This window comes from Abramis brama (assembly GCF_963993115.1).
Source record: "Abramis brama genome assembly, chromosome: 16".
NCBI classification, from domain to species: Eukaryota; Metazoa; Chordata; class Actinopteri; order Cypriniformes; family Leuciscidae; genus Abramis; species Abramis brama.
The window spans coordinates 6,372,859-6,387,058 of NC_139978.1; the positions used below are offsets into that span (position 1 = coordinate 6,372,859).

Sequence of the window (14,200 nt, forward strand, 5' to 3'; positions counted from 1 at the left end):
CGAGTCTGAGCAACGAACAGTATCAGGAAGACTATTCCAGAGTTTTGGAGCTAAATGTGAAAATGCTCTCCCTCCTTTGGTGGATCTGGATATCCTAGGTATGACCAAAAGCCTCGAATTTGGTGATCTTAAAGAGCGCGATGGATTATAGGGCGATAGAAGATCCGTTAAATAGACTGGAGCTAAACCGTTTAGGGCTTTATAAGTCAGTAGCAATACCTTGTAATTAATACGGAACTTTGTAGGTAACCAATGTAGTGATGATAAAATTGGTGTTATATGATCATATTTTCTTGATCTAGTAAGAACTCTAGCGGCGGCATTTTGGACTAACTGTTTAATAAACTTTGTTTATTGAGGATGCAGGACAACCGGCTAATAAAGCATTACAGTAATCTAGTCTCGAGGTCATGAATGCATGAACTAATTTTTCTGCATCAGAAACTGATAGCATGTTACGTAGCTTAGCAATGTTTCTAAGGTGGAAAAAGGCTGTTCTTGTAACATATGAAATATGATTTTCAAAAGACAGGTTGCAGTCTAGTATAACACCTAGGTCTTTTACTGTAGAGGATAAAGTAACAGGACATCCTACTATGTTAAAGTTGTAGTGTGAGGCGTTTTGTGGCGTTTTTTTAAACCGATGATTAGTACCTCTGTCTTGTCTGGATTTAATAAAAGAAAATTGTGCGTCATCCAATCTTTTATATCTTTAACACACTCTGTCAAATTGGATAATTTAGCGTATTGGTTTTGTAATATCAGATTGACCAATAAATGGCACCATGTTGTGGGGATTTCAGAATTGCGCATAAGACTGCCATTAAAGCATTGTGTCTGAGGTAAGATGAGTTAACAACGGTGTTCAAAGGTGAAATAATTGTCAAAAACAGAAATAAAACAAAAAAATATCAGTTCTATATATGGGTTATCAGGCACATAAACATGCAAATAATTGGTATTGGTTAGAAAAGAAAAATCAATATCGGTCAATTTCTAGTATTTTGGTTGCACAATAATTAGTGTCTGGCATTTAAAGTGATGTGAACTCTTGTAGATGTTGTCTGGGCTGCCGCATAACTGGAAGGAAAGAACATTTCATTTCATATTACAGTTTGAAGAAATATTTTAAAACCTAGTGTACATTTTGTATTCTAATAAATTAAGTCATTTTGTTTATAAATGTCTTCTTATATGCCTTTATTAAGGAAAAACACATTATTTGACAAATTTTCATTGCGGCCATAAAGTTTTTAATGTGCTCCAAAGCACATGTGCTCCTTGGGAAAAATTAAGCATCAAGCCCTGAGAGTCCTCAGAGACTATTAGTCCCATAAAACCATGAAACAGCAAAAGGTATAATTGCTTCAGCAAAAATTGATGGCTGTGTTCTAAATTGCCCCCCATACCCTCATTCACTATTCCCTACATTTGTCCACTAATATAGTTCAAGGAGTGAATGAAAACGAGTGAGTGGATTCGGACACTGAGTGTACCGGAAGGGCTGCCGCTTTTGCATAGTTTGTGCTTGCTGTTTAAAAACCATTTGAAACTTCGCAAACGGTAAGCTTCAGTTGTAAGATGAAAAGATTTATCTTAACAGAACTAGCATGTATAAACCTTATCTGTGCAACGCACCGGTCTCGTATCTCTCACGGAGGAGCGGAAGCATAAAAGAGGAGCAACGACAGTGAAGATCAAGAGAGGAACAGGCCTGGACTTATGTCCATGCTTGCAAAGTCCCTGCTTGAAATCCGTTCTGCATGATCCTCTTGTTCGTCAACATTGTCAGGGTCTGAATCGGGCTCGAAATGGTTTGAAATTGACGACATAGTTAATATTTACATCTGAGTAGAGCATATGAAGGGGCTTGACATCTCCCAAACACACGCTAAGTGCTGCCAATCACAACACACTTGGTCCAGCTAACCAATCACAATACATATCGTATTTTCGAAACGCCGCATTCAACCAGACTGGGGAGAGAGAAGCTGTAATAATGTAAAATGTGAAAAATATGTTTTTTAAACAATCAAGCATGAAAACATATTCTAGTACACCCCAAAAACAAAATTAAGACTTCATCATAGGACCCCTTTAAAAAAATGTCCGGGCTCTTCCAAGCTTTATAATAGTAGGACCCCTTTAATAATCAACCTGTATGATATTACACTTTAGCCACATTGGACCAGAAGTTTGGAAAAAAGATGGATGGATGATTTAGCTGCGGCACCATTTTCTGGTCAGACGTGGGAATTCATTGGGCACGACCTTCAGAGAGGATTATGGATATTCTCCAGCCGTCGAGGATACAGCGGTTGTACACTCGATATTGCGGTGCATTGTGGGATTGAATGAGTGTACTCGATAACATCCACGATGGTTTCGAACACCACTAAAAATGAATGTTGTCTCAAATAGTACCCTTTTTAAGGGTATAGGGGCAATTTCGGACACAGCTGATGTTTTTATGTAATGTTAGCTTTTCTAACACTATCGGTTAGGTTAGAGTAGGGTTTAGTGTAAGTGGCACTGTACGTTGTTTTCTAACTTGGCAAAGCATCAACCTTTTAGCACCACTCTCCAGACATTCATTTCTGAACTGCAGCCATATGTACAACACTTAATTTAAAGGTGCTCTAAGTGATGTTGGGTGAAGTCACTTCTTGTTGACGTTCAAAGTATTGTCAAACAAAATGGAGGCTAGCTCGACCCTTCCTCCTCCTCATCCCGTCCCCTCCCCCTCCCTTCCGTGCTTCCTGAAATAGTCATTAACCATTTAGAAAAACCAAACTGGATTTAACCTGTCCAGCAAAAACAGAGCCACCTGAATTTCGGATTGGAAGCCCTTCTGCCGGCAGAGTTCTCGCCACCTTTCGAATGCTTTTCCGATGTAAATTCGGGACTTTGCGCTTTCCTTCTCCTTTTCCCTCTTCTTTGTTATTTGTTCATCAGAACGTGGTCTCTTTGGTTGTGTGTCGGCCATATCAAAATTCTCAAGAATATACATTTTTAACGTTAGTCGTTGTCGTTGTCTAGGACATCTCTCCTCTAGCCAACTTCCCTCTTCATGCTTCTCTCTCCTCCACTCCCCACACCCCACTTCATGTGCACGTGCACTAAACCCCCAACCCTCACCCCCAAATCATTCTTGTCGGTTATTGGCTGGAACACTGTTTGTTATGTTTCGTGGTCCAGGCTGGGCCAGTTTGTTTTTCTTGTTGTTTGTGGAGCCTGGGCTGTCTACAGAGATCGCGTGTTTTTACAGTGTGTTCAGGGGACAGGCAGCTAACGGATAGTGAGGAGATGTTTGCTGTATGTGACAAAAAATGTTTTGGCCTAAAAAACGTGTGACATCGCTTAGAGCACCTTTAAAAGTGCACCATTCAAAGATACTTTGTTGCTATTTTCATTCTATTTTGAGCTCAGATGCAGCATTCTGTATCGCTGTCATCGGTGCATCTGGTAAGACTTGGTTCCCATTAGTAGACTGTGAGATGTAGCTGTCTTTAGTTTCATTACGCACAGTCTTCAGAAAGCCCATAATCCCTGAACCTCCAGTCCCTCTTTCCTCCAGCGCTGTTGGCGCTTTCCTGATTGCGTTGAGCTCTTTGGTCAAACCCTGCTTGTTTTCACGGAGCTGTTTGGCACGGGACGCCGGTATAGTGATGTAACGGGTGACAATGTTGATGTGGCAATTCCGAAAGTCCACCAACCGGGCCACACATTGTTCAAATGTGTGGGTTAGGCGCTCATCCGCTTGCTTGAGCACAAAGTCGCGCAGGGACGGGCGACTAGAGATGTCTTCAATGAAACGCTTATGGGAGGGTGGCATGTAGTCCCTCATTCTTATCAGGAAGGCCCCTGTTTGAACAGTATTGACAGAGCGAAACAAAATTTTCAATACAAATGCAAAAAGTGTTCTATAAATTGCATTTGTCTTTTATTTTCATCTGACATTTAATAAATTATCTTTGCATTTTATATAGGCCTATTTATATAAGCCTTCAAAATTTTGGGGGTTGTAAAATTTTTAATGTTTTTTAACATTAGTCTGTGTTTAATTGACCAAAAATACAGTAAAATTGTTAAATTGTGAAATGTTATTTATAATTAAAATAACTTTTTTTCTATTTTAATATACTTTAAATTTTCAGCATCATTACTCCAGTCTTCAGTGTCAGAAATCATTGTAATATGCTGATTTGCTGCTCCAGAACCATTTATTATTATCAATGATGAAAACTGTTGTGTTGCTTAAGATTTCTGTGGAAACCATGCTAACAAAAAATTCTGGATTCTTTACGGTCATCTTTGAATAATTTAATACAATATTAATATTATTATTATTATTATTAACCGTGAGCAGAATAACTGATGATTATCTTACCACTGTTGCCTTCATGTTGGACTCCCAGCAGCTCATCAAAGCAGTGTAAGATACTACTTTGTGCTGCACTGCCTCCCGAAAACTCCATTGGCTTCTCATGAACTCCCTCGTAAACGAGACCTTCTGGCATTAATGGGTTATCTTTCCATCTAAAACCCACATTAAGGAGAGTAAAGTTTCATAGATTCAGAAAAACTCAAAAAAAAGCTGTGAAACCAACAGTGTGACTTACCCAGACAGAAAGATCCTCATAATTCCGTAGAATATGCTGGGATCTACATATTCTGAAACGGTCACAATTAGTATTACAACCACTTGAATCAATGTATAGAGGTCATTTATCACCTTAAAAAGTATTACCATGCATTAGTTTAAGAGCATGTTTCATGCTGTCTATGGCCTGACTGACAACATCCAGAGCTTTGGTGACCATAGAAACATCATTATAATGGACACCGTTGATGACATCAAGGATAGACTGTAAAAAAAAAAAAAGCAGCATTACCATGGTACAGTAATGTTATCAGATGGTAATACAGAATGAGTGCCGTGATTTTTCAAATTTGTAAATAAAACAAGGATGATTGGAGTATTTTACAAGAGGATACTTTTCTAGCAATAGCAATTTCTGAGGGAGAATTGTTTCCGAAGTTCATAATCACATACCATGGTATTTGCACTCCAAGGTTGTTCAACAAATACTACCATAGTGTATCAATATGAATGATTTACTATCATGGCTTCTGTATCTCAGTGCTCTGTGGCATTTGTAAGAGTGTCAGACCTTCAGGCCAGGAACAGCCGCCAGCTCCACCAGAAGTGTGACCAGAAAAAACCCTCTTACACTTTCCCCTCCAGGCAAAGTCAACAACAACTCCAGGTTGCTTACAGGACACAAGAACAGTCACTTCAGAACAGCACTAGCCATAAACTACATCAACATCAAAGTATTGCAAAGATTTAATTTTTTTTTTTTTTTTACATGTTATCACGGTGGTGTCTAATTCTCGAGGTAAATGTATTGTAAGGGAAATGCTACATAGAGGATCTGAATACACATAGAGCACATTTACATATTCCACACTGTACATAATAAGATGGCTCCCTCTGCTGGTTCTAAACATCAATAACACTTAACACACATTTCTGTTAATTCAACACAATACTTACTCCATGGAAAAAGGTCTGGGAACAATCAGTGTCCAGTTGTGCATGAAAAAAAAATGTACAATTTATAATGCATATGTCACATCTGAAACATAGCTGATTTGTCTAAATATATGCTGTATGTAAATCTTTTTTCTTTTCTTTTGCTTTTACTACAAAAAGAGCATTTAACAGGTTTCTTACATTCACTCAGATATTGCAATTTAATTTCAAGTTGACTCAGAAGTGAACCTGAATCACATCACAGTAATAACAATATCAGATTCATGAATTAAAGTTTTTAACTACAATTGGTGAAACATTAACATAATATCTATTATAATGAAATTGATTACAACTTTATATTATCTTGTCAGAAAACAATGCTACTTTTGTCAGTGGAAAGGTGTGGCAAAAATAAAGACTATTTTAGCGCAATTGTAGTAGTTATGACATCTACCAACAGGAGCTTACAGTAGTATTCATGCTAACAAACCAAACACTGACCCCTTGGTAGTACACTTGGTCATTCAATGTATTCTGAAAATGTCCACACTGTGCACAGTACACATACTGCAGAAAAAGTAAAAGTATAAATTTGCCTACAAGTGAAGTTACACATATTGGCAAAATTTACAGACTTTCAGCTGTTTGCAATGAACAAATCAAACAATTTTTTTTTTTTAAATAGATCAACAAAACAAATGTTTGAAGTGCTTTCCCCAAATTAAACTGAAAATGCAACTTTTGATGTCTTCTGCAGTCTCAAAATGATTAACCCCCCTGAATAGAACCCCTCACAACAGCACAAATCTGCAAAACAGGTGTTGTCTCAAGCACACCTGATGCAACTAATCAAGGGCTTCATTAGTTTCACCAGGTGTGCTTGAGCAAGAACACATGAAATATCTGAACTGGCTAGGGGTTTGTTGAGGGTGCTTTCACACTGGCAGTTTAGTTCGGAACCTGGCACTGTTAGTTTATTAATAATAAATAGTTTATTATTTGATCAAATGAAGTTCATATATTTTAATCAAACAAAAGTGCAACGTCATCATTACAAATATGTAATTACTTTAAATACATGACATTCAAGTTTCAATGGAAATTAGTATATTTTATTTTAAAGTATATTTTCTACTAAATGCTTGTCAATGTAGTATACTTTGTATTTCACGACAATAGAAGTAATTGTGAAATCATATTGAATTTAATTACATTCTACTTACGTGGATCAAAAAAGCACTCAAGTTCAGCTAATTGCATGTAATATAAATTAAAACTATAATTTCATAAATTTCATTTAAATGTAAATAGCATGCAATTAATTCCAAAAAACACTGCATTTAGTTCACATTTTAAAGGACTAGTTCACCCAAAAAGGAAAATTCTGTCATCATTTACTCACCGTCATGTCGTTTCAAACCTGTGAGATGTTTTAATAAAAATTAAAATTTTAATCTGACTGATTTGTCCCTCCTTTGACAGTCTACACAACTACCACTTTGACGCTTCAGAAAGTTCAGAAAGAGATTGTAAAACTAATCTGTATGAATATGAATGAGACATGATTGCTTCGATGAACAGATTTAATTTAAGCTTTTATTCATGTATTGTCAGGGTTATGTTGTGTTTGGTGTTCATTTCCAGAGCCGGACAGTAACAGAGTACATTTACTTGAGTACAGTACTTAAGTACAATTTTGAGGGATCTGTACTTTACTCGAGTATCATTTTTGGGGAGTACTCGTCATGACTTTACTCAAGTACATTTGAGAGGCAAATATTGTACTCTTTACTCCACTACATGTCTATCCATAACCGTGAGTACCCGTTACTTCTTCTAAAAAAAAAAAAAAAGGAAAAAAGAAACATCTCGGAAACCCTCAATTTGTTGTTTCCCTCTTAAATGTGATTGGATTGTGCAGGCGCCACTGATTGGGACAGCCTATCAGCAATCACCTTCAGCTTTCCGCCAAAGTCAACTCCATGGTCAGATTTAGATAACAGACGAAACCATGGATGAAACAATGGATGAAGATGCAGCAGGTCCATCCCGGGAGCGATATTTTTTTTTTCCAAGATGGTAGGGGAAGACTGATGAATATTCATTAGGGATGTCATCCCTGATTGGTCTTAACCCCAGTGACGGGTAAGTTTAGGGGCGGGATTAGGGAGGTCATAAGACCCCCAGTGACGGGTAGGTTTAGGGCTGGGGTTAGGGGTAGGTCATCAGACCAATTAGGGATGACTTCCCTAATGAATATTCATGAGTCTTCCCCTACCATCCTGGGAAAAAAAATATCGCATCCCGGGAATGTGCCAAGCCGTGCCCCACCTCGCCAGACTATTTCAATTTTCTGAACAAGTTAATGATAGTTTTCGCTTCAAGTGTTAATGTAAGCACTGTGGCAGTAGTAATGCAATATTTAGAAAATGTACTCTTGTACTCTTGATACTCAAGTACTTTAAAAAACAAGTACTTTAGTATTTTTACTTAAGTAGACATCTGACTGTAGTACTTTTACTTGTACTTGAGTAAAATTTTGCAAGGGGTATCTGTACTTTTACTCAAGTAATGAAGCTGTGTACTCTGTCCGCCTCTGTTTATTTCATTCCTGTGTGTTTGTTTCGTGTGCTTCAGTTTAGTCTTAATTACCTTCTAGTTAGTCTCATTGATTATGTTCAGCTGTCTGTCTTTAAATTCCCTGTGATTTTATACTCCGTCTCATTCAGGTCATTTTCGGTTCTCGTCTCATGTGAGTAGTTTGTTACGGGCTATATGCCTTCATCTATGTATTCTCTTTGTGTTCAATAAACAAGTTTATATTTGATCCTAGTCGTCTTCCTTCCGTGAACTACCACATCAGTTTATGACACATATAAACATTCATCAACTCACACATCAGTTGTGGTAAATGGAAGCTCAAGCATGTTCGCTTGACGTGTGAAAACCAATCAGGGGTGCTGTGGAGAGCAGGACGAGGCCGAGGGCCGTGAGAGAGCGGCATGAGGCCGGTGGCGTGATTACTCTGATGAGCGACACCTGCGAGACGCACCGGTCTCAAATCTCTCACGGAGGAGCGGAAGCATAAAGGAGGAGCGACGACAGTGAAGAGGGAGAGAGGACAGGCCTGAATTTATGTTGTGTTTTGTTTCTGTTTTGTGTTTCTGTCTTTTACTTTCATTTTGTATTTGGTTTATTTTTATCATTAAAATGTTGAATGTTCGCCGGTTCCCGCCTCCTTCTTCCCGTAACATCTGAACTTCGTTACACTGGTGCCGAAACCCGGGAAGAAGGAGGAACGCACTGTCAAAGAGCCCTCGCCGCTGTGGGTAATCCGCGGTGCCATCGAGCATGGTGAGCAGAGTCCGTCGCCATGGACGCTCGAGGCGGTGCGCTGGAGTGAGTTGCCGGGGGGACGGTCGAGCTCGCTGCTGGCCGCCTGGGTGCTGGAGGGACGGCTGCCGTCCGTGAGGGAGAGGAGGAGTCGCCGCCGTTCGCTGTGGGCCGGAGCCTGCTGTCGTCCGCCATGATGGGGAGGAGCAGGGAACGGGGGATTCCTGCCATCTGCCCGTATCCGGAGGAGCCATCGCCGTCCAACAGGCGGCAGAGGAGCCTCGTGCCGTCCACCGAGGGCTATCCAGCGCCACCGCCAGGCACCGCGGAGAAGATCGCCCAGCTGGTGCAGGGCCAGATGGCAGCGCGTTGTGGGAACCGGACCAATAATTTTTTTTATTAATTACCGTGTTCGGTCTCCCCGGAGGAGGGGGAGGGGGGGGAGTAGAGCACAGTCTCGTGGGTATGCAAGTACGGTTGAGCTTCTGTTTATGTTCGCTGATCAAAGTTTATGTGAATAAAAGCCTAAATTGAATCTGTTCATCATATATAGCGACCGAGTCTCTTACGCAGCACGTTTGAGCTTCTGCAAGAACCAGTGCTATTCCTATATGGATTAATTTTACGATCTCTTTATGAACTTTCTGAAGTGTCAAAGTGGTAGTTGAGTGGACTGTCAATTGAGAGACAGAAATATCTCAAATTTCATCAAAAAGATCTTCATTTGTGTTCTGAAGATGAACGAAAGTTTTTCGGGTTTGTAAATACATGAGGGTGAGAAATTATTGACAGAATTTTCGTTTTTCGGTGAACTATCCTTTTAAGTAAATTCTATTAAAGCCCCCCATGAGGGTTAGCCCCTGCTGGTAGATGTTTTAACTACAGTTTCAATCACTCGAGATAGGGTCAAAACAATTGTGTCAAGAACTGAGAGCCCTCAATGGCAGCTCTTAAATGGCAACTTACAAACATCTTAAATTGAGATGAATAGGAATGCTAACTACAGTGAGGAAATTTGTACATTTGAACACCCTGCTATTTTGCAAGTTCTCCCACTTGGAAATCATGGAGGGGTCTGAAATTGTCATCGTAGGTGCATGTCCACTGTGAGACATAATCTAAAAAAAAAAATCCAGAAATCACAATATATGATTTTTTAACTATTTATTTGTATGATACAGCTGCAAATAAGTATTTGAACACCTGTCTATCAGCTAGAATTCTGACCCTCAAAGACCTGTTAGTCTGCCTTTAAAATGTCCACCTCCACTCCATTTATTATTAGATGCACCTGTTTGAGGTCGTTAGCTGCATAAAGACACCTGTCCACCCCATACAATCAGTAAGAATCCAACTACTAACATGGCCAAGACCAAAGAGCTGTCCAAAGACACTAGAGACAAAATTGTACACCTCCACAAGGCTGGAAAGGGCCACGGGGAAATTGCCAAGCAGCTTGGTGAAAAAAGGTCCACTGTTGGAGCAATCATTAGAAAATGGAAGAAGCTAAACATGACTGTCAATCTTCCTCGGACTGGGGCTCCATGCAAGATCTCACCTCGTGGGGTCTCAATGATCCTAAGAAAGGTGAGAAATCAGCCCAGAACTATACGGGAGGAGCTGGTCAATGACCTGAAAAGAGCTGGGACCACCGTTTCCAAGGTTACTGTTGGTAATACACTAAGACGTCATGGTTTGAAATCATGCATGGCACGGAAGGTTCCCCTGCTTAAACCAGCACATGTCAAGGCCTGTCTTAAGTTTGCCAATGACCATTTGGATGATCCAGAGGAGTCATGGGAGAAAGTCATGTGGTCAGATGAGACCAAAATAGAACTTTTTGGTCATAATTCCACTAAACGTGTTTGGAGGAAGAAGAATGATGAGTACCATCCCAAGAACACCATCCCTACTGTGAAGCATGGGGGTGGTAGCATCATGCTTTGGGGTGTTTTTCTGCACATGGGACAGGGCGACTGCACTGTATTAAGGAGAGGATGACCGGGGCCATGTATTGCGAGATTTTGATAACCAAGGAGTGGCTCTGTAAGAAGCATATCAAGGTTCTGGCATGGCCTAGCCAGTCTCCAGACCTAAACCCAATAGAGAATCTTTGGAGGGAGCTCAAACTCCGTGTTTCTCAGCGACAGCCCAGAAACCTGACTGATCTAGAGAAGATCTGTGTGGAGGAGTGGGCCAAAATCCCTCCTGCAGTGTGTGCAAACCTGGTGAAAAACTACAGGAAACGTTTGACCTCTGTAATTGCAAACAAAGGCTACTGTACCAAATATTAACATTGATTTTCTCAGGTGTTCAAATACTTATTTGCAGCTGTATCATACAAATAAATAGTTAAAAAATCATACATTGTGATTTCTGGATTTTTTTTTTTAGATTATGTCTCTCACAGTGGACATGCACCTACGATGACAATTTCAGACCCCTCCATGATTTCTAAGTGGGAGAACTTGCGAAATAGCAGGGTGTTCAAATACTTATTTTCCTCACTGTATACTGAAGACCCTAATTAAATGATAATTATTTCCACCTAAACTTAAATAAAATGAAAGCGAAAAGTGGCGTGACGTGAAGGCCAAGTATGGCAACCCATACTCGGAATTTGTCCTCTGCATTTAACCCATCCAAGTTAGTGCACACACATATTAGAAACAGTAGTGAACACACACATACACTGCAAACAAAATATTTGTTAAAACAGTGCAGGGTAACAGTATTTTTACATATGGATCAGTGAGTTTACCCATCTGGGTCTGTTTTCTTCCAGTTGGCAAGGACTGTGTCCGCGTGGATGAGAACTGGGGGCAGACCCAGTCTCCGAGACACCTCACAGAACGGCACCGACAGATTCTGCGGAAGCACCTGGAAATTCATGACATACAGTAAATAGTCAATAGTCAGACAGTCGGACTGTGGTTCAGTCTTATTAGTGGTCTGAACTGCATATAAAATCATTGTTGTACTTTTACTGTTTCTCTCTCTCCCTCCTGCCATACGTAACCCATAGTCATCGTGCCCAAAGCCAGATGGGCCAAACGCAGCTCACGATAGCTCTGCAACAAATGAGTCTCCAAAAGAGGCATCTGAGATAGGATAACGCATAAAAAACAATCACAGAACAATCATTATTGGATTATTAGGCCTTATTAGTTTTTTCCCCTCACTTGATACCTAAATTACAAAAGTTTAATAGATTGGTTGCAAAATACCACACTGTTGTTGTTTAAATGAAGCATGGTGTCATGTGACTGTCACTGTCAGTGACATACAGCAGAAAAATATGGCAGAATTCTAGCTATTAGAGTGATTTATGTTTAAAAAATAATAGTTTGTTTTAAAATTAAGCTGAAAGGTGACATTAGTCTTACATAGTTTAACTTTTTACAGGTATAACCACAGAGCTTAACCTGCTTCATTAATGAAAATGAAAATTAATAATTATCTAATTTCTTGGAAAATTACTATAATTACTTATCTGGATAGTGCAGCAGTTCAGAAACAATTAGAAATAATATTAGTTAAAATAACAAATAAATGATTGTAAATATAATAAATTAGCCTACATTTTAATTGTGAACAATTAGGCCTATCATTTATAATAAAAAAACGATATCATAAAAAGGGTTATTTTTATGTCACTGAAACATAATTTGGGCCTGAAAGGGATAAACACTGAAATCCCCATAAAGCCAAGGAATTTCCTCTAAAGAAAAGAAAATGAAAGACAGGCAGAAAGGAAAATGGAAGTAAACAGAAACCGTTTAATGAAACAATCTATTATATACTTAATATATGGTCCCTGAAGCACAAAATAGTGAATTGAAAAGCAAAATATTAAATTGATGAATTTTTTTTCATTTTTGTAGTTAAGACACTTTCACTATTGTGTACTTCGTATGAAAGATCATACATCATGAATTCTGAGGCGCAAAGAATGAGAAGAGATGAGTTCTGGCACATTTCTGGCAATGTCCATCCAGGGCTTGTAGTACACCGGCAGGTCTGTCTGAAACACAGTGTAGATGTGTATAGGTTATGTCCATAACACAGTATGTAACATAATATATGTTCATGATTCATTTTCATTAAATTTACTGCAATGCAAATGTGTTTTGATATATAGAAATCCTACTTTTCATTCAAATCATGTTATTATGACTTATGACATATATCCGTAAAATATACCATACATTTATGCTTTTTCTCAGTCAAAAAGAGTTGAATATGGCTGATTGCACAGTCCAAAGGTGTACCTTGAGGTGATTTTGATGTTTTACACCAATCATTGAAAGAGATACATAATCCCAGATACTAAACGTGTCAAAGTTAATGATTCAAAGATACAGCTAAAAAATTATCTGCACTTGAAATCAATTATTGAAGTCAGCTTACTAATTTGATCTACTTAGTTTTCTGTAAGAGCACTGTCTTTGAAATGTGCAAAGTTTTGTATTAACCTATTTACCATTAAAGCAAATAGATAAAGGTCATTCTGAAAGCAAATAGTGTGTCAAAGTCTAATGCTTTTATATGCAAGTAATCAGTCTTACTGTATCTTAATATGAATGCAAATTAATAGTTTGTTAAAAACATTCCCAATACTTGGACTATATCAGGTAATGAAACAAACTGTGACTTTGTACCTGAGAACAATCAATTGTTTCCTTGTCATAAATATACATATTTTTAGCCAGTTCATTTCCCTAAATACCACACAGCATAAAACACACAAATATAGTACATTCTTACTACAATGTTACAATATCCAAAAACAAATAACAAAAAAAAAATAGTTACAGCTAATAAAAAGTGTAATGACCTACCAGAGGCTCAGGAAGAATAAACCCACAATCCTCAGAGATGTGAAACTTTCTCAAAGACAGTAGTGTCTCTGTGTTTTTCACTTCAGTGCCCATAATGTTTATTACAATACTAGTGATTGACTCTCTGTTTAGCAAGTGTCAGGCAAATGCCACTTACTGTGCTCTATAGCTCTATAGCTCTCTCTCTCTCTCTCTCTCTCTCTCTCTCTCTCTCTTCTACCGTTAACAATGAACTTTCCCCACTTCCCTTTTCAGAAATCAAATGATAATGCATGTGTTCAAAACCACTAAAGTGCCATAACGTCATCATAACCTGTAATACAAGGGTAATTCTGTAATTGCATTGTGCCATTTCAAGCAAAAAAATAATAATAATAATTCAAATTCAGAAAGTTATAGGTTGAGAGTTAATATTATGAGTAGGTACACTTAAAGGGTTAGTTCACCCAAAAATGAAAATTAGCCCATAATTTACTCACCCTGA

The 14,200-nt window shown here is 38.7% G+C and overlaps 1 protein-coding gene across 1 annotated transcript; it reads right to left on the bottom strand.

The window, feature by feature from the left end:
- Positions 1-1,183: 1,183 nt before the first annotated feature.
- ido1 (indoleamine 2,3-dioxygenase 1) lies at positions 1,184-13,922 on the bottom strand. Its single transcript, XM_084086818.1, has 10 exons — positions 13,717-13,922; positions 12,804-12,899; positions 11,857-11,976; positions 11,637-11,755; positions 5,561-5,575; positions 5,175-5,274; positions 4,751-4,868; positions 4,623-4,674; positions 4,391-4,539; positions 1,184-3,864 (listed from the first exon to the last, which is right to left on the bottom strand). Exons 1-10 carry the CDS (start codon positions 13,807-13,809, stop codon positions 3,410-3,412), a joined length of 1,317 nt encoding a protein of 438 aa, XP_083942944.1. The 5' UTR covers positions 13,810-13,922; the 3' UTR covers positions 1,184-3,409.
- Between the last annotated feature and the right edge of the window lie 278 nt (positions 13,923-14,200).